This window comes from Cydia fagiglandana, chromosome Z (genome assembly GCF_963556715.1).
Source record: "Cydia fagiglandana chromosome Z, ilCydFagi1.1, whole genome shotgun sequence".
NCBI lineage: Eukaryota > Metazoa > Arthropoda > Insecta > Lepidoptera > Tortricidae > Cydia > Cydia fagiglandana.
In genome coordinates, this window is record NC_085959.1 from 15,929,378 (window position 1) to 15,949,129 (window position 19,752).

General features: G+C 38.1%; 1 protein-coding gene across 1 annotated transcript in view; it reads left to right on the top strand.

The window, feature by feature from the left end:
- LOC134679032 (tetratricopeptide repeat protein 39B-like) overlaps positions 1 to 19,752 on the top strand; it is a 36,380-nt gene that overhangs the window by 10,317 nt on the left and 6,311 nt on the right. Inside the window, exons 2-14 of the mRNA XM_063537835.1 lie at positions 945 to 989; positions 4,548 to 4,652; positions 5,054 to 5,088; positions 5,194 to 5,295; positions 9,350 to 9,533; positions 10,033 to 10,190; positions 10,471 to 10,636; positions 10,961 to 11,122; positions 11,924 to 12,087; positions 12,556 to 12,717; positions 13,967 to 14,156; positions 18,868 to 19,028; positions 19,570 to 19,689. Coding sequence (XP_063393905.1) covers positions 4,548 to 4,652; positions 5,054 to 5,088; positions 5,194 to 5,295; positions 9,350 to 9,533; positions 10,033 to 10,190; positions 10,471 to 10,636; positions 10,961 to 11,122; positions 11,924 to 12,087; positions 12,556 to 12,717; positions 13,967 to 14,156; positions 18,868 to 19,028; positions 19,570 to 19,689 — 1,709 coding nt within the window. The 5' untranslated portion in view covers positions 945 to 989. The remainder of the gene's footprint in view (positions 1 to 944; positions 990 to 4,547; positions 4,653 to 5,053; positions 5,089 to 5,193; positions 5,296 to 9,349; positions 9,534 to 10,032; positions 10,191 to 10,470; positions 10,637 to 10,960; positions 11,123 to 11,923; positions 12,088 to 12,555; positions 12,718 to 13,966; positions 14,157 to 18,867; positions 19,029 to 19,569; positions 19,690 to 19,752) is intronic.

Consider the following 19,752-nt stretch of genomic DNA (forward strand, 5'->3'; position numbering starts at 1 on the left):
TGTCTTTTAATTGAAAAACGCTTTTTAAAAATCAGTAACTATTACTTACGAAAGCAGAAGAATATAGATGATCGTATTAGATTCATAATTGTTTCATATTTGCCGTAACTTATTTTTAAAATGTGTTTTTCAATTAAAAGACACATCAAGATTGTTTACCTAATTTCTAATGCTAAAAAAAACGAACTATAGGTAAGGGTTTAGGGCTTGTAGCGCAGGTATAAAAATTAGAAAGAGAACGACGTATGTGTATGAAAGAGCAAACACATTACTTACCTCTTATCAGTTGTTTTCTATAAGGTTTCAACTTGTCAATGCAGTAATTACTTACTACTTACATCGAACGCTACACTTACACTCCAAACCTTTTGCGACACGGATTTAAATTTTGTGAAAATGAGTGCCATCAGACGAAATGTCGAAAACCTTGGAAAAACTTAAAACTTAAAAATGATAATTTTGCTTTAGGTATGCCTATAGCGATTTCAGTATTTTATTGATAACAAAATGGGACGAACTCTAAAACATCCCTTTTCAAACAAAAACAAAATTCGAAGACGGTCGAAATTAATAGTCTCCAAGTGAACATACATAAAAATTCGTCTGTTACTTATATTATTTATAAATGTTTCAGACGAATTAGGCACCTCGTTCTTTTTTTAAAGTCGGTTAAAAAGACCATATTTATTGCTAAAATTAATCGAGAGAAAATTAATCGAACTAATTAATCGATTAAAAAAATTAATCGCCGGTAATTAGTCGACGATTAATTTAATCGTGACAATATTAGTCGGAGCTTTTCGACTAAAATTAATTAATCGTCACTTTTAATCGTTGCTCGCGATTAAGTCGGTTAATTTTAATCGTTAATCGTCAGTCGATTACATTTTGCCCAACTCTGCTTGAACTGAACTGAACTGATGACTCTTTTTGTTTTGTTGCAGTAAAGGCATGACTCACTAACCTGACAACTTGAAGCTGAAACAAAGGTAAGATATTTTCGTTATTTTTACCCTACCCACATCCTGTCATAACTATTTAAGTACCCAATTGCTTGTATCCATAGGTACAACTTCTCACTTTAATTAGGTAGTGAAGTGAGTGAAGCGATGAGAAGTATGTTATTTCCTAATATATATATATATATTTGACGTTTAAAATGCTGCGTGGGGCTATCAAAATTGCTGCAGGCTCTTCTCGGTCTGACTCAGCACAAAACGCTCTACAGAAGTTAGACGTTTTGGTTACATTTAAGTACTTTGGAGGACAATTTTTCCCAAAAGGTTGAGTTTAGACAGCTAAAAATAAAACGTATCTGTTATTTTAGACTACTCTGTAACATATATAAAAATAAATCGAAGCCGGACAGCTGGGTACCTTTTCCTTGTAAGTTAGTTGAAAATTGACATCCCTAACTACATTATTTATTACGGTTGGCGATTATGTTTCACTTGTGACGCGGCCCGTTGATCCATTAACCTCATTAGTAAAAGTAGCTTAATGATAGATGAGCACTTTACTTACATTTATTTTTATTTTACTTTTTGCTTTAGTTATCTTAATTGTAGTTAATTGTAGTTTCACATTAATGTTATAACACTTATTATATAATAAATGAGTTTCACTTTATTAGAATGGAAAATCACAAAACACAAAAACGCTTAAACTAATGTAAGATAAATTATTGTACCTAAATAAATATGAATAATACCCTTATTAAACCTAGTTAATGGAATGAAAGTCTTATTTGCTTGGGCATAGGTACCTATGCTAAGATGTAATTGTACAAAATGTTTACAGTACATATGGGCCTATTTTCTCGCACAGTAGTGCATAAGATTGCACTTTTCGTGCGTATCTCAAAAGTTTAAAGGGCCATATTATGTACCTACTGTAAAACGTTGCATGATGAAAAAAATATTAAAAATTCGAAGATCCTCCTAGTTCCTTTTCCGCACTTGTATCGTAAATAACTATTTTAAAGTTAGTCCAAGCTCGGCAGCAATTTTTTGCACAGACTGTGCAAGTCTTATTTTAAACGTCATATATCTATGAAATTTTGATTAGATGTTTAAAAAAACACTCGCACAGTCTGTGCTATCAATTTCGCTGCCGAGTTAACTTGGTCGGACTTTACCGTATTTTTAATATTTTGATTATTTAAATGTTACTTTTCTAAGTAAATGAATGTACCATAATAATTATACATATACATACCTAATTATTATATCAGAGCGGTCAAGTGTGTAAAGGTGTTTTATATCTTAAATATTATGTAAAACGCTCACGCGCCGCCCGGAAAACGCGCCTGTGTGACGGAACCTTCAGGCTTATGTGGCGACGTCTATAGCCGTTATGCACCTGAAAGGTGTTTATCATAACACAAATTATCCTCCAGTCGAAATGGACGGTTTCTCGGTACCGGTTTATCCACTTTCCTGTTGGTGCCTTTGCCACATGTAGGTATTCGTTAACTGCTTACTTTAGCAATATTCGTAAACTACATACTTAATCAGCAGCGAAAGTATGGCTAAGCTGTTTGAGGCGTCACAATCACAAGCCGTTTAATTTATAAAAATTTAAAATTTCGTTATGGTCGAGTTAACACCTCGGCTGAACCTTTTCGGGCTATGAACCTTTTTTCAGAATATAAAACCCGCTCTTAATCTTCAACTTCTGACTGTACCTACTAAACTAAAAATAAAGTAATGTGATGCTTTCTCTTAAGAGCGTTTCCACACTGTCCGAACCGATATCGGATGTCGGAAGACAGTAAAATGTATGTAAGATATATGTGTTTCTCTGTATTTATTTAAGCATCATTACTATAGTTGGTCTCGTCAGTAGAAAAAGGCGTCAAATTTGAAAATGTAGGCGCGAAGGGATATCGTAACGTCTCATGGAAAATTATAATTTCGCGTCTTTTTCTACTGACAAGATTTGCTTGACCATATTAAAAAACGATAAAGAACGCGAAAAAGGCGGGCTTAATGCAATGGCACTCCTGTAGTTGTTTTTGTCATATGTAGGATGTAGGCGACATCCGATATCGGAAAAGCGTTACCGATAAATTCAGCCATGTCGGAGCCCCTCGTCAGCAGAACTGTCGGACTGGTAATATTTGTTTGTGTGCGTATGTGTACGTAAGCATAATGCTTGTAGTGTGCGTGATGACCGCTAAAGACGGCGCTGGGTGCGCCCGCCCCCGCGGCCTGACTACGCGGATGTATCTAAGATCCTACATTCGATATCGGATCGGACAATATGAAATACTCTAATATTTTCTAACCTTGATCAATATTCTTCACGTCATTGTTACATCATCATATCATCAACTAACACGGCCGGGCTGCACATCGCTAAAGCAGAAACGCTTTCCATATAGATTTTCGTACATTTGTTACTATCTCCATTGCACGCGCATAATTATATTGCTGTCCCGCCCGTGATGCCGGATGCCAATATCAAGATCCTAGCAACAGGCGGGTCAATGTACGAAAATCTATGTGAAAAGCTTTTCTTTGTCGATCTGTCAGCATAAAATTAATTATTTTCATGCCTTTTTGTTTCGGTGTGTATGTCAATTAATAAATACATAACATTAAATATTAGGCTTGTGTTGACCAAAAGCTATTATATAGATGTACATATGTATAAAATAGAATTAGAATAAAGCAGTCAAAACAAAGTCATCAAAACCACGTGAGTAGTAAATTATAATGTTAGAAAGTGTTTACGCAACATGTAGGTGTAATAATTATGCATTGTATACAGAGTTACGTTAGATACATATATATTTTAAAAGAAAAAAGGAAGTATGTAACATATGAAATATTTCATTGCATTATTCGTGAGCCAAGTAAGGTTGTCGAGGACTAATAAGTTTTTACATATTATTGATATTTTTTTATACCTTTTGTCATTTATTAATGATTATTTATTGTTTTTACATTTTGTTTTCCATCAGTTGACAATAAATGCTCAATGTGAATGCCGGCTTTTTCGTTCGCTCCCATATTAGCTATCGAATTGGTTAAAATGTCCTCGATTCCGGGACAAAGGTTGCTTTTTTAAATGTAACAAATGGAATGTAAGTAACAAACTTACATGAATATTAGTTAGTACATTGTAGTTAGTTTTAGTTTTATATTCCTATTTATGTCTTTTAGTAATTTATGTAATTTAATATTTTAAAAATAAATTACACCAATACTTTTTATTATTTTGCTTAAATTATAAAATAAAATGATTTGTAGTATTTTATATTACTATAGACCTGAATATAATTTTATTACAAAATGAAATGTAAATAGATACAGAAATTATTATTATCTCGTTTTGAGTACGACATACTTGTACTTTATATGAATGTTTAACAAATCATTACATTATAGTTATCATCAGTAAAATTTACCCTTCATATATCTAATAAGTTTTCTTTAAAACAAATCAATCACTTTTGGGCTGCTAATGGACTGTAACTATATCCAGTTTTCTGGAATTTTCCTGCCGATGTAACGTTTTACTATTTTCGTGGTCGTTCACAGATGGCGCTTAAACAAGAAAGTGTACCGGCGCTTGCGTCTCCGATGCTGCACCGCACCGAATATAGGGAAGCCGGCCCGCCTCTGGCCACTGAGGACTTCGAAGAGGTAACTGGCCTTGCTTGCCGCTTCTTTATTCACTTATTTTCGTTCATAATCACATTTTTTGTACGATGCACGACATATTATTTACCTGGCGGGTGCTGCCTCTGCGAGCGTCCCATGACACGGACAAGGGCAGCATCCGCTCGGTATAACCCTTACATTTAATTAACGTGTCAATAGGTCTCTACGTGTTGGCTTCGGCTCCGACCACGCCTCCCAAAGTTTCGGAACAACATTACTTATTCCGTGATGGAAAAGACACAATACAAATCAATAATAATTTAAAATCCAAATAATTTTTGAGTTTTGTACGAAACGCATAAGAAATAAAATAATGTACGATACATGACTGTGTCTACAATACTCTTGTTAATCCACTATTTGAAATCTTTTTTTTTCCACAGGACGAGTTCCAAGATGCCGCCGAAGAGCAACTTCAGTAAGTGACTGGTTTTTTCCACATTATCTAAAGAACAAAACAACAATTATTTTAAATGACTATGAGCAACGTGTCACGTTATCCATTTTAAAATATATGTTTCAGGTATTCCATGGATTTACAAACGGCCTTCGAAGAGTGTGAGGTTGCGATGAGAAAATTTTTCAATAACGACCTAGTGGGAGCGTCGAATATAATGAAACCTTGGTAAGAACCTATTCTATGTCTCACGATTCCCACACAAACAGATAGATAACAGATATTAGTATGATGCTGCAGGGTAGGGTGGTAGTCCTCATTTCGACGAAGTTATAGTTTTCTATGGGGCACCCGCTTAATGTTAAATCTATCACCAAAAAAACCAATGTATTGTTTTCAGAATTTTTAAATACCTTTTAGGGGTCGCTACTGCGCTTTGAAAATTTGAAACCTCCACTCCACACAATTTTCTTATTCGTATTTTTTTACAATTATTTCATCAACAAAATAAAAACATATTATTGTATGAAGACAAACGTCACACCCACACCTGCTCATCAACTTCCTAATTATATATATAACCTTGAAGGCCTTTTGGAACGTATGTGTTTAGTATAAAGCTACCGTTGCTATTTATACTCGTAACAAAGCCGTTTAGAACATTAACAAACCACATGCGATTAACAGAGACATCGGAATATCGGATAAAGGTTTATCAAGTACATTCTGCAGCAGAAGTTGCTAAGCGGGCGAGGTGTTCAATACTGCCTGGACACGCTCTTATTATCGCGTCAAGATCATTTTGAACACCTGGCCCGCTTAGCAAATTCTGCTGCTGACTGTACATTGGTACCTACTCGGACTCTCACCGTAGTCACAAGTAACGTAGGTTCAGGATAGGTTAAATTAGAGTAACTAAAATAACACTCGTCATGGGAAGTGTTATATTTTCGTCACCAAAAATTACTTACAAACTTAAAATTAAGTACTTACATGCCTACATCTTTTTTACATGGTCATGTATTACCAGTAGAAAGACTAAAACATTTTTAAATATGTCTATGAGGTCTTTTAGATTAAAATATTTTAGTATTTAGATATATTTAAGTTACTTTTGTATGATTATTTATGTACCTTTAACCTTTTATCAAAATATTAGATAATTTTAAATATTATTCTTTCCTTAAAGTATTTAATATCTCATTTCTCATGTTGTATCAGGGCAAAATGGTATCTATAAAACATAATTTTTAAGAAAAAAAAACCGACTTCCATGGGAGCCGATGAAAGATTACTGTAGATGGTACACTATGTAGAAAAGGAGGTAAAACCACCCACTTTTCTACTAGCATTTCGCTTCTGTATAATGGCTCCTCTACAGGATGGGCCAACGCCGGCCACTCCAAGGGACGCAGCCATGCGGTAGAATGAGATAGCAATATCACTTGCTCCCTCTAACGCATAAATGCGTCCCTTGGAGTGGCCGGCGTTGGCCCATCGTGAAGAGGAGCCATGAGGGTCGTAGTTCTAGCCTAACCTAACCCACTCCTCAGATAGCAGTTCGGTTCTGTGCGGATCGCAGTTCGCACCTAATCAAACCCACTTTTCAAGTAGCATTTCGTTTCTGTAAGGCTCGCAGTTCTAACCTAACCTAATCCTTGTTCGGTTCTGTGAGGATCGCAGTTCAAACCTAACCTAACCCACTTAATGGCGCATGCCGTGCGGTGTACGGGGGTTTAAGCGGGAGGGGCTAGTAAGATTGGCATCATCGTACTTTATACCTACATTAATTTTATGGTAGGTAATCATAGTTGTTTATTTAGTTAAGGTATCATAGTGGTTTTCTAGATCAAGGTCCGGGTCCGAGTCCGGGTCCGAGTCCGGGTCCGGGTCCGAGTCCGGGTCCGAATCCGGGTCCGAGACCGGGTTCGAGTCCGGGTCCGAGTCCGGTTCCGAGTCCGAGTCCGAATCCGGGTCCGAGTCCAGGTCCGGGTCCAAACCGGATCCGGGTCCGAACCGGATCCGGGTATGAGTCCGAGTCCGGGTCCCAGTCCAAGTCAAAATCGAAATTCGTAATCACCAAACGTGTACCATGCGTCATTGAAGAGTTCTGTTCTGGTCATCATCAGCAGTTCCACTTCATCAAATGCGACAGTTTTTAATGTAAATGCTTAATTTTATGATGAAAATACAAAAAAATCTATACGTATGCCTTTAATATTTGAGGAGTTCCCTCGATTCCTTATGGATCCCATCATCAGAACTCGAGCTTGACAAAAATGTGGCTTAAAAACTTAACTTGCTTAACGAACATAACGAAAAGGAAAAATCGCCAAACGTGAACTATGCGTCGTTTAAGAGTTCTGTTCTGATCATCATCAGCAGTTCCACTTCATCAAGTGCAACAGTTTTTAATGAAAATGCTTGATTTTCTAATGTAAATACAAAAATCTCTATACGCATGCCTTTAAGATTTGAGGAGTTCCCTTGATTCCTCATGGATCCCATCATCAGAACTCGAGCTTGACAAAAATGTGGCTTAAAAACTTAACTTGCTTAACAAACATAATGACGAGGACAAATCGCCAACCGTGAACTATGCGTCGTTGAAGAGTTCTGTTCTGATCATCATCAGCAGTTCCACTTCATCAAATGCAACAGTTTTTAATGAATATGCTTGATTTTCTGATGTAAATCCAAAAATCTCTATACGCATGCCTTTAAGATTTGAGGAGTTCCCTTGATTCCTCATGGATCCCATCATCAGAACTCGAGCTTGACAAAAATGTGGCTTTAAAACTTAACTTGCTTAACAAACATAACGAAGAGGACAAATCGCCAACCGTGAACTATGCGTCGTTAAAGAGTTCCGTTCTGATCATCATCAGCAGTTCCACTTCATCAAATGTCACTTTTTTGGATGTATATGCTTGATTTGTTGATAAAAACCCAAAAATCACAATATGTATGCCTTTAAGATTTGAGGAGTTCCCTCGATTCCTCATGGATCCCATCATCAGAACTGGGTTTTGACAAAAACGGGACCAATCTGTATGCATATACATTCAATCAAAAAAAGAATTTTCAAAATCGATCTAGTAATGACGGAGATATGGAGTAACAAACATTAAAAAAAAAAAAAACATAAAAAAAAAACATACAACCGAATTGATAACCTCCTTCTTTGAGATTTGTAAGTCGGTTAAAAAACAAATGCTAAACATAACTTCAAATGCAACACAATGAGTCATCAAAGCATCAAGTGGTCATCAAGGCATAATTCCCAATTACGATGGGTCATTCAGGTCTTAAAACCTGTAACTTACATAAATTAAACAATCATTAGGTACAGACGAATCTCTGCTAAACCCTACGTAAACCTTTTTCATCCATAGATTTACTACACTTTTTTAAATGTACAGTCCGTATACAATTATAAGTTAATGTTTACATCGTTGAATCGTGACGTATCATCAAACAGAATTGTTCGATCTGTGTGAAAAACTGACAGGGCACGGTCAATACCTAGACCAATGAGTAAAGTAATTATAATACCTAGACAGTGACGGTAAGTGGCCAAATATACCATAGAAATTTGCCGTCAATATAAATTTCACGCATACTGTACCTAGTTACAAGTGTATTATTGTATTAATGTAAATTCCCTGGACAAGTATTCGAAACACGAATTTCTACATGTTCCAAAAATGGTTACTTAATTGTTGGATCGAAATCGTCAATGAGCGATCATTCACAGTCTAATAAAATAACAATCACAACAGCTTTATGAGTATGCGGTGATTGCCTGGTACATAGAGATAACACTGCATGGGTATAATTTATTTATTTTGCGGTTCGACGGTGATAATGTATGCATATTTTTCATTGACACAAACGCTATTTGAGTTTTTAACAATACGTAGACCTATGACCTGAGCAACCACGTAACCACACAAAAGATGTAGGTAGCAGCAACAGTGAATAACTTTTTTTATGGTTAGGATTCCGTACCTGATTAGGGCCAACAGAACTCAGCTTTTGCTGTCCGTCTGTCCGTCCGTTTGACATTGGGTCGTATTTCAATAAACCCTATTTCTATTTATTCACATATTGGGTAATTATATAACCGCTATATCAACACATAATAAATAATAATAAGTTTAATTAAGGAACAAACAAAAAGGGTTTCCATGCAAGAAGTCGTCTGAAAGCTGTCCTCTCGAGAATTGGCTTTTAACTTAAACAAGTCATATAGTTATTGTATGTGTCCATTATCTGGCAGGTGCCGCACCTCCCTGTACCACAGTCTTGGCATGTCCATCTTCGAGTTCATCCCCGCCATGTTGACCTTCGATCACGGGCAGATCAACCGCGCGTTAGCGGCGCTCAAGGTCTGCATCTCCATCTGCAATCAGCATCGCAGGAACTTCTCACTCGTCGAGAGCATTGGCACTATGATACGAAAGGTAAAATACTAACGAATACACATTCCAGGACCCCTATTCGACAAGCGACGTTTGACGTATCGTGTTGATCTCCCGTTGATGTGGGAAAAATCATAAGTTCTCGAATACGTACAATGTCAAAATTTGACATTATCAATCCACAGTTAGGGTGACAAGCAAACCAAACCGAACCACCCTTAGTTTAGAGTTGAGTTTTGGTTGTACCAAATGATATTATCCACCGTTGATGGAATCAACACTCAGTATGCAATAAATATAACATTTAAAAATCAATTGTTGATTTGACGTGGATGCGAAATCTGACAGTTCTACGTGTCGAATTTGGCCCCAGCACTAGCACAACGTCTTAGTAGCGGAATGTAGGACCTTAAGAAAAATGGTGACGATAGTATCTGAGTATCGATGATATGTCCATGTATCTGAGAATAAAACGTAACATTTAATACTCTAACGCGAGTCATTGAAAGATTGATATTATCATGTATGTGATTGTTCACAGCCAAACTTTAGCACGTACACAGATTTAGAGGCGCACGCCGAGCTATGCTACGCGGAAGCATTGCTGCTTCAAGCCATGATGACTATCATGGAGGGGGAGGACCTCACCGGCCTTATCAAGGGCACCATCAAAGTCAAGAACTGCTACAATAGCTATAAGTAAGTAGCTTTATATAAGGACTAGTGTGTAGTGTTCATAATGGCAGTGTTGCTGACCGTTATTTGAAGGCAACGAGTTTCAAGCTAAAATAAATTCGCTCGTCACTCGAGTCGACCGCATTAACACACATTTGAATTTGCTGCTGCTGAATTTAGCTGAGCAACATAAAGCAACACAAAAATACTCTCGCGCTATTTGTCTGACGGTTGTTGTTGATCGAAAACTAGATAAATCTCTATACCATTATACCTGTAATAATTTTAAATGAACATGCTACAGGGACTGCGCCAAGATTCTTGCGCGCAAACAGTGGGAGAGTGAAACGTCGCGGATACATTTCCATAGCGGCGTGCGCCTGGGTACCGCCACGTTCAACGTGATGATATCGCTGCTGCCTCCCAGGATCATCAGTCTGCTGGAGTTCGTCGGCTTTTCAGGAAATAAGGTACGTGGTTACAATGTCAAAAGCGGGAGTGCACACCCTCGTAAGATTTAAATGTCCAAAGCGGCATGCGCTTGGGCAATGCCACGTTTAACTAGTGTTAGCAGACTACTCGAGTTCTTCCTAACACCACATGTCACTCTGACGCTCATTAGCATCACTAACGCCTCCATCAGTTATGAAAAGTTATTTCAACCAAAGATACATATCTAGATAATGCCTTAGTAGGCAAACGTATTGGTTTATAAATTATGACAAAACAGAACTAGGTATCGATTTATTTATGTTGAAATACTTAAAGTTAGTATGTGTGTCGTTTACCCATAGAGCTACGGCCTGACAGAGCTGGTGGCGGGCATGCGGTCCGCGGGCCTGCGGGCCGTGCTGTGCGAGCTGACGCTGCTCGCGTACCACCTCGTCATCTGCCACTTCATCGGCGCGCAAGCCGACCTCGACATCTGCCAGGAGATACTGGATAAGGAGCTCAAGGTACTGTGCAGTGGCGGATTTACTCTAAGGCCAAGTAGGTCCGGGCTTAGGGCGGCAAAGTGGGACAAAGAACTCGCTGCATTACAACAAGAAATAACTCATAATTTAGTCAATATGAGCTGAGAAAGGGACAAATACAGAGCCTGGGGCCTAGGGCGGCAAAGACTGCAAATCCGCCACTGGTGCTGTGGCTGTCTGTTGCAAGTGCACTACTCTAGTCTACAACATCAGCCATCAGGTGTTAGTTAAAGAACCCTCCCAGGATTCGACAAGACAATCATCCTAGGCCTAAGTCGATCAAGCCTTTGTAACTTTTCCCGTAGTTAAAATCCCATCAAAGACATGTAAAAAAATACAAATGTCGCAACGCAATTATTCTACAAGAAAACTTTGAGATATAATGAGATATAAAATCGGTTAATTTATGAATTCAGTGCCTTCTGCCTATTTACTTATAAAATATGATGATCGAATAACTGTGAATGATCACTGACAAAATTAAGAAATTCTTAAACTATGAGTTTAACACTAAATGTAAGTGACAATATTCCTTACCCATATTAATCCACAATGACCTTTGTTTCATTACCCTCTTCTTGGTCATTGATTCAAGCATATAGCTTTTTCCATAACGAATTTTTGCCGTGAATGGCTTCGAGAAAAGAGTGTATGGCTGTGCCTCCTTTGTTTTACTCGACTGTCGAGATGTTTCAAATATCATCAACCATGAAATTTATCTTAGCTTAACTTATTTTGATTACTCGTACTTGTGTGAGTTGTCTAATTGTCGTGTGTTCCCAGGTGTACCCGGATGGTGTGTGGTTCCTGCTGTTCAAAGGGCGGCTCGAGCTGATGCGAGGCATGTTCAACCCGTCCATAGTCACATACAACTTAGCCATAGACAGCCAGGACATGTGGCTGCAGTTCCGACATGTCTGCTACTGGGAGATCATGTGGGTTAATGGGTAAGTGTGCATCAATGGACAGTCAGCAGCAATATTTGCTAAGCGGGAGAGGTGTTCGAAATGATCTTGACGCGTCTTTATTGTTAAGAGTATAAGAAAGCGTTAAGGTAATTTTGAACACCTCGCCCGCTTAGCAACTTCTGCTGCTGACTGGACAACAGTTTACCTTTACTTACTGAAAAAAACGTGTTACAAAAATACGTTTGCATACACTAAATAAACTTATGATACCTACTTTGATTCCATTAGTGATGTTTATAAAAAGACTAGCAAAATACCCACTGGGTCAGCGATATTTAAATATGTAAATTTTTATGACCTACTAATGCATTTAAAATGCTCTTTTAAAGCGCACGGTTAGGTAGGTTAGGTTACATAACTATATATTACATTTTTAAATTGCTCTCCAAAACGAGCCTTTGTGTATTATTTCGTATGTAAATTGACCCGTGACCTCGTTTCTTTAAGGTTAAAAATGGATTGGCGGCAAGCTGCAGTGTATGCCAACAAGCTAATGGAGGAGAGTTCGTGGTCGCGGACGATCTACACTTACACCAAGGCGGCGCTGCTGCTGCAACTGGGAGACGACCTGAAGCTCGGGGAGAGGCAGCAGTGCAACGAGCTCATGAGGTTCATTTACATGTCTTGTTAAACTAAGACCCAGACCTGAAGTAATAATACATTTTAATGAATTAGCACTAACGTTCCAAAAGCCATAATAGGAAACAAATTAATTAGCAATAGCAAGGACCATCCTTAGACCATAGGTTATTGTCCTTGGTAATAGTAAATAAATTAAAAGTTATATAATACGTAATATTCACTCATGAGCAGTTTTAAATGCCTTTGTTTTGGTAGCAAATTCAGCTACTACAAAATGCCTCTACTCCTCCAAGAATTGGCGGAAGCCGGCTAGAAGTAGTCTCCGAGAAATCGGGTAGGCAAACATTAAAAAAAGCATACCTATCTCGACGAATTGAGAGTCTGGTCATCTATTTAAAGCTTGCTATTTTTTTGTGAATAGATTGATAAAACCGTTGCTGTTTAACCTTTGAACGCCACACACGGCAATTGACGTCGGTCGGTTTTTTTATGAAAATCTACTGAAAAACACCCCACTTTTAGGTGGGCATTATTTATTCACAAACAAAACTAAATTTTACCCCCGTGGCGTGTATAGTTTAGTTTTGGCACGGCAAATGGATGCGCCGTTTGGCGTTCAAAAGGTTAACAGTTGTGCCTCGGTTATCTGAATCAGAACTAATTGGGACCGAGACTAGGACCCCTATTCGACAAGCGACGTTTGACGTATCGTGTTGATCTCCCGTTGATGTGGGAAAAATCATAAGTTCTCGAAGACGTACAATCTCAAAATTTTACATTAACAATCCACAGTTAGGGTGACAAGCAAACCAAACCGAACCACCCTTAGTTTAGAATTGAGTTTTGGTTATACCAAATGATATTATCCACCGTTGATGGAATCAACACTCAGGACCCCTATTCGACAAGCGACGTTTGACGTATCGTGTTGATCTCCCGTTGATGTCGGAAAAATCATAAGTTCTCGAATACGTACAATGTCAAAATTTGACATTAACAATCCATAGTTAGGGTGACAAACAAACCAAACCGAACCACCCTTAGTTTAGAGTGGAGTTTTGGTTGTACCAAATGATATTATCCACCGTTGATGGAATCAACACTCAGTATGCAATAAAATCAACTGTTGATTTGACGTGGATGCGAAATCTGACAGTTGTACATGTCGAATTTGGCCCTAGTACGGAGTACGGATAATCGAAACGTGGGTTTTTTTAAATCGAAATTAAGTAAAAGCAACACGATTACATAAAAAAAATATTGGTGTTTCCCGCAGGAACGCGTCTTACTACAAGCAACGCATCGCAGGCAAGTCGCTCCCGATGGAGAAGTTCATGATCAAGCGCTGCGCGCGGTACGGCGCGCAGGGCCACCGGCTGGTGCTGCCCGCGCTCGAGCTGCTGTGCCTGTGGAACATGTTCCCCGTGCTCGCGCGCCACCACCGCGCCGCCCAGGACGTGCTCAAGGTCACTCGCTGCTCACTTAGCTTTTTTTTGCATTATATAGAACAGCCATTCTCAAAGTGTGTTCCGCAGAACCCTAGGGTTCCGCAAAGCCTCTGTTGGGGCTCCGCGAAAATACTAGTAATAATAAGAAAAAAAACCAGCTCTTCTATACATATATTATATCTGTCCACAGTGATGAACGAAATTTTTTAATTTGGGGCTCCGTCAAATATTTCGCTTGCCAAAAGGGTTCCGTCACCAAAAAAGTTTGAGAACCGCTGATATAGAAGATAAACAAACTTGATGTTTTTTTAATAAAAAAATATTGAAAAATGCTTTAAAAAAATAGTTTAAATTAACTTATGAAAGCAAAAGATCGTATATGATTTTTTAATTCTAACATATTTGCTGTGACTTATTTTTAAATGGTGATTTTTAATAAAAAGACATCGCTTACCTTCTTTCTAATCCTAAAAAAACTGAGTCGGACCAAAAACAGTCTGCAGCGGATTTGATAGCCCACGCAGTGCAAATGGAGCATTCCACGGGCTGTCCCGTACAAACGTACTTTATTTCCTGTGTTGCGACTTTTTTCTCGGCATTTAAAGCAGGCGATTATTCTTCTGTGCATATTTTTGACCATTTGTCATTGAAAAGGAAACTCTTATACCTTTAAATCTTCAGAAACTTCGCGTTTGTACGGGACAACGGTAGACAATTTCATGGAATGCTCCAAATGTCATTTATACGTCATCATTTTTTGGAATCATTTTTTGATGTCATGACACTTTCACTGCGTGGGCTATCAAACCCGCTGCAGACTATTCTTGGTCTAACTCTTAGTATAACTGTAGCCCTGTGCTCGACGCGACAGGACGTGACAACTTCTTAGCTCAACCTATACCCACGAGGTAGCTTACAATTAGTTTAGTTTATTAGTATGTATACTACACCGACTGAGTAAAGCGATAGATCTAACTTGTACTTAGAATGAAAGGCCTGCCAATTTTTCGTGTGATCCTCCACAGCCGGACCACCTCGTCCGATTGCGCTCAGTTTTTAATGGCGAAATGTACCTCTAATGTACTTCATGTACCTCGTCGGAAATTGAACGTACCTCTGTAGTTTGGCAGATATATGCGTTTAAAAGGGGTCCGGCTGGGGAGTAAAATCTGCAGCCGGACCACGCCTGGATCCGATCATATCTGTTATTTTGAGATATAATTTAAATATCAGATGAATGTACCTGTTACGTACCTCCGAAGAAATCGTTTTTTTATTTAACAAATGGTCTCATAAATGAATTTTCATACATTTCATTTTTAGAGTATACGCGTAAGCGCCTGTCAAAAAATAATAGCAACATAGTAGAAAACAAATGTATTCAATTCGGGCAAGTCGTCTAACGCGTCAACTAGATACAAATGTGGGTGGTTATAGGGAGTGTTTTAAACCGACACGAGTTGCGAATTACCTTTTCGCACGTGTATTGAACAACGTTTTACAGTACACAGTTGAAATTCGCAGAGATGTTGCCGCTATAACAACAAATACTAAAAAATAATAAAATAAATATTAACGTGGGGCTCCCATGCAACAAACGTGATTTACTTTGCCTCTTTGTGCGTAATTTATAAATAAATATTAAGTATACGGACATTCTTATAGTAGACCGGCCAGCGAAAGAAAAGTGTTCTAGAAATCGATTTCCGCTCATGTCGTCCGGGATATGTTTATTGTTTATTGATTGAGAATGAGATTGAGAATATGGGTGAATATGGTATCAATGCATTCAGTGTAATGCCTTGAACCCAAATATATGAGATGACAAAAGTCGGCAGTACAAATATATAACGTACTGTAACATTTTCAATACTTGGTCTAACAAATTATTTGAAAACGTTAAAACATTTCACAAACCACAATTGACTTCGAACTGCTATAAATTGAAAATGGCTGAATGGATTAGTCCAAAATACATACCAAATGACTGTGAATATCCTTTACATAATGTTAAAAAATGATTAACCAGATATATCAAAAAATAAGAAAAGTATATCAAGTTGGAAAAAAAGTGTAGGTCTCAGTGTTTTATAGAAGCCAAAAAAGTGACATCCTCATTTTATTGCAAATTACTGAAGTTTAGATCATTACAAATGCGAGACTAAAATTCCCGCGTGTCCAATTTGCGTAGTTTATGTGTAATAATTTTTTGAAAATCGTGTTTTAGGCACCCGGATATAACGAAAAACTTAAAAAAAATTGCAAATCGTTTTATGAACTTTCCGTTGTTTAGTATTATTGGATAAACCGTTTGAAGACGCAAATTTAGAGGCAATTGTGACATCTCTAGGTATATTGGTTACAAAGATATTAATGAATTTATTGTTTTTGTTTTTTATTTTTTTTCTTCCATGTTCCGCCGTAGTAGGAGCCCATATTTGTATGACAGCTTCATTTATACGTCTTCTATCTACACTATTTTTTACAAGACCTAATTCCGTGGAAGATTGAATTTAAAGCCAATTAAAATTTTCGGTCAGGGCTGCCACTACCAATATCCGGGTTCAGCCGGATATAATATTAACGCTGTATACACAGTATAGCACTTTTATGGGTGGTAAAAACAAACTTTAATATGTTAATAAAAACCTACACTCATGAAATAATAAGTTTTTTAAGATTTAGTAATTTATTAGCTATAGATAACTTACAAATTCTTCCTCTTTATAATTAGGGTAGATAATATTTACATTTTGGTCGTTAGCTGTATGACAGTCAACTACAAAGAGACGTATACACTTTTGGACCTCATTACCATGCAGTAAGGTGAAACACTGCTGTTTATATCTGTTTTTAGTCGGGTCATCATTTTCTACTTCGAGGCTCTCTGCCCCATCTTGCACCTCGTAATAACTGTCGTCTGGACAGAACTCGGATGTTGGTGTTGGGGTTTCCTCCTGAGATTTCTGTGCCTGTGGTGATTGCGGTGCTTTCAATAAAGCTACTGCGGTAGATGGTAGGGGACGTTTTTTAATATATTTTATTCTCTGTGACATCTGTTGTTCGGAAATTACTGGATCTGATGAGACTAGTGCTCTGTGAAACAAATCAGACATTGTTTTTATCCTATCCGATTTCCGAGTATGGTGTTCTCGATCGTGACGCCAATATTTGTTCCGTGACTCTGCTGCTTGCTCGGAAAGCATACCAACTGGAACAGACGAGTTTCGAATGATTGCAGCGCCATGGGCCAAAATTTTATGTATGGTGACTGTCATAGGACACCATTTGTAAGTATTGACATATTTTTGGACTAGTTCTTTACAAAAATTGCCAAACTTCTCTGCGTCTATTGGAAGACCACTCGACAATACAACTAGAACTGTGTGGGGATCGTCCAGAAGCCACTTCTCTAAGCCAAGGATGTTTGCAAATGCTTCACGATGTTTGTCAGACAAAACTGTTCTCGCGGTATTGCCGTCATTAGTAGTGCCACTATTGAAACGTACTGCCCTAAATTTAAATTCCAATTATTAAATTAAATAAAGTTAGGGTCAAGTACGAGTTGGAGTTGCACATTGAGGACCCGTGTCATCGTACACTGTATGACATGGTAAAATTTTTATAGACCCTTCGTGTGCGAACCCGACTCCCACTTGCCTGATAGGTACTTACTAAATCAGTTCTCGAAGCAGTGGGATCACATTTTCTTCCATATGAAGTCGAAACCAGATATCCCCAAGAAAATGGCGTATAAATAAAAATACCGAAGTGCCAACCCTAGCGGCCGGATAACCCGGATATAGTGTTTCGATGATTACTTGAATGTTTCACGGAATTAGGTCTTGTAAAAAATAGGGTGGATAGAAGACATATAAATGAAGCTGTCATACAAATATGGGCTCCTACTACGGCGGAATATGGAAGAAAAAAAATGAAAACCAAAAACATTAAATTCATTAATATCTTTATAACCAATATACCTAGAGAAGTCACAATTGCCACTAAATTTGCGTCTTTGAATGGTTTATCCAATAGCACTAAACAACGGAAAGTTTACAAAATAATTTGCAAATTATTAACGTTTTTCGTAAAATCCGGGGGCCTAAAACACGATCTTCAAAAATTTGTTACACAAAAACTATGCAAATGACTAAAATGAAATGAAAAAGACTATGCTAATGAAAAAGACTACTAACTAAACTCGTGTCGGTTTAAAACACTCCCTATAACCACCCACATTTGTATCTAGTTGACACGTTAGACGACTTGCCCGAATTGAATACATTTGTTTTCTACTATGTTGCTATTATTTTTTGACAGGCGCTTACGCGTATACTCTAAAAATGAAATGTATGAAAATTCATTTATGAGACCATTTGTTAAATAAAAAAACGATTTCTTCGGAGGTACGTAACAGGTACATTCATCTGATATTTAAATTATATCTCAAAATAACAGATATGATCGGATCCAGGCGTGGTCCGGCTGCAGATTTTACTCCCCAGCCGGACCCCTTTTAAACGCATATATCTGCCAAACTACAGAGGTACGTTCAATTTCCGACGAGGTACATGAAGTACATTAGAGGTACATTTCGCCATTAAAAACTGAGCGCAATCGGACGAGGTGGTCCGGCTGTGGAGGATCACACCAATTTTTCTCGATTTTGCTAGTTTGAGTCTTGCTTCAACTGTGTTTTAATTATTCTATATGAATTTATTTGCAGTTCATAGAAAGTACCCGCGACCGCCTGGACGCTGGCCCTAAGGAGTGGATGGCCGGGTACGAGGCCGACAACCGCGCGCTGCTGTGGTACCTGCACGGGTGCTGTCTCTCCGCCATGGGCCTCCCGCGGCTCGCTCTGGACTCGCTCGACTCAGTCATGCTGTGAGTGTTGTGTCAGCCGGCTCCGTTATTTATTTATTTATTTTTATAGGACATGTTTACACAAATTGACTAAGCCCCACGGTAACCTCATGAAGGCTTGTATTGTGGGTACTCAGACAACGATATATATAAATACTTAAATACATAGAAAACAACCATGACTCAGGAATATGTATTATCATACAAATAAATGCGCTTACCAGGATTCGAACCCGGGACCATCGGCTTCATAGGCTGAGTCACTACCCACTAGGCCAGACCGGTCGTCAATAGAAAGTCGTCGTCGATATGGATGGTAGCCATAAGATTTTCCAAGTCTAACAATACGTATTGTCAATCTTCGTTGGAATCGTCAACATATCTATAAGTTGATATAAGCTTTACACTGAATACGCCAAGAAACTTTTATCTGTAACTCGTTGCTACAATTACGCTCATGGCTTACTTACACTTTTCAAGTTTTCTACGGAATAGTTTGTAGAAAGTTTGAAAAGTCTGTTACTGTTGTGTCGCTGTAATAGCTAAAAATTTTGTATTTCAGGTTGAAGAATGAAATCAAAGAGGATACGTTCCTGCTGCCGTACTCGATGGCCGAGATCGCCGTATGTTACCATTACTTGGGCGACGATGAACGCGCCCTGCAAATACTCACTGACACCAGGTACTGACTGCTTTTCTCTAACTGTTTTGTTCATATGAAGCTGTTTTTACCGAAGAAGGGTTT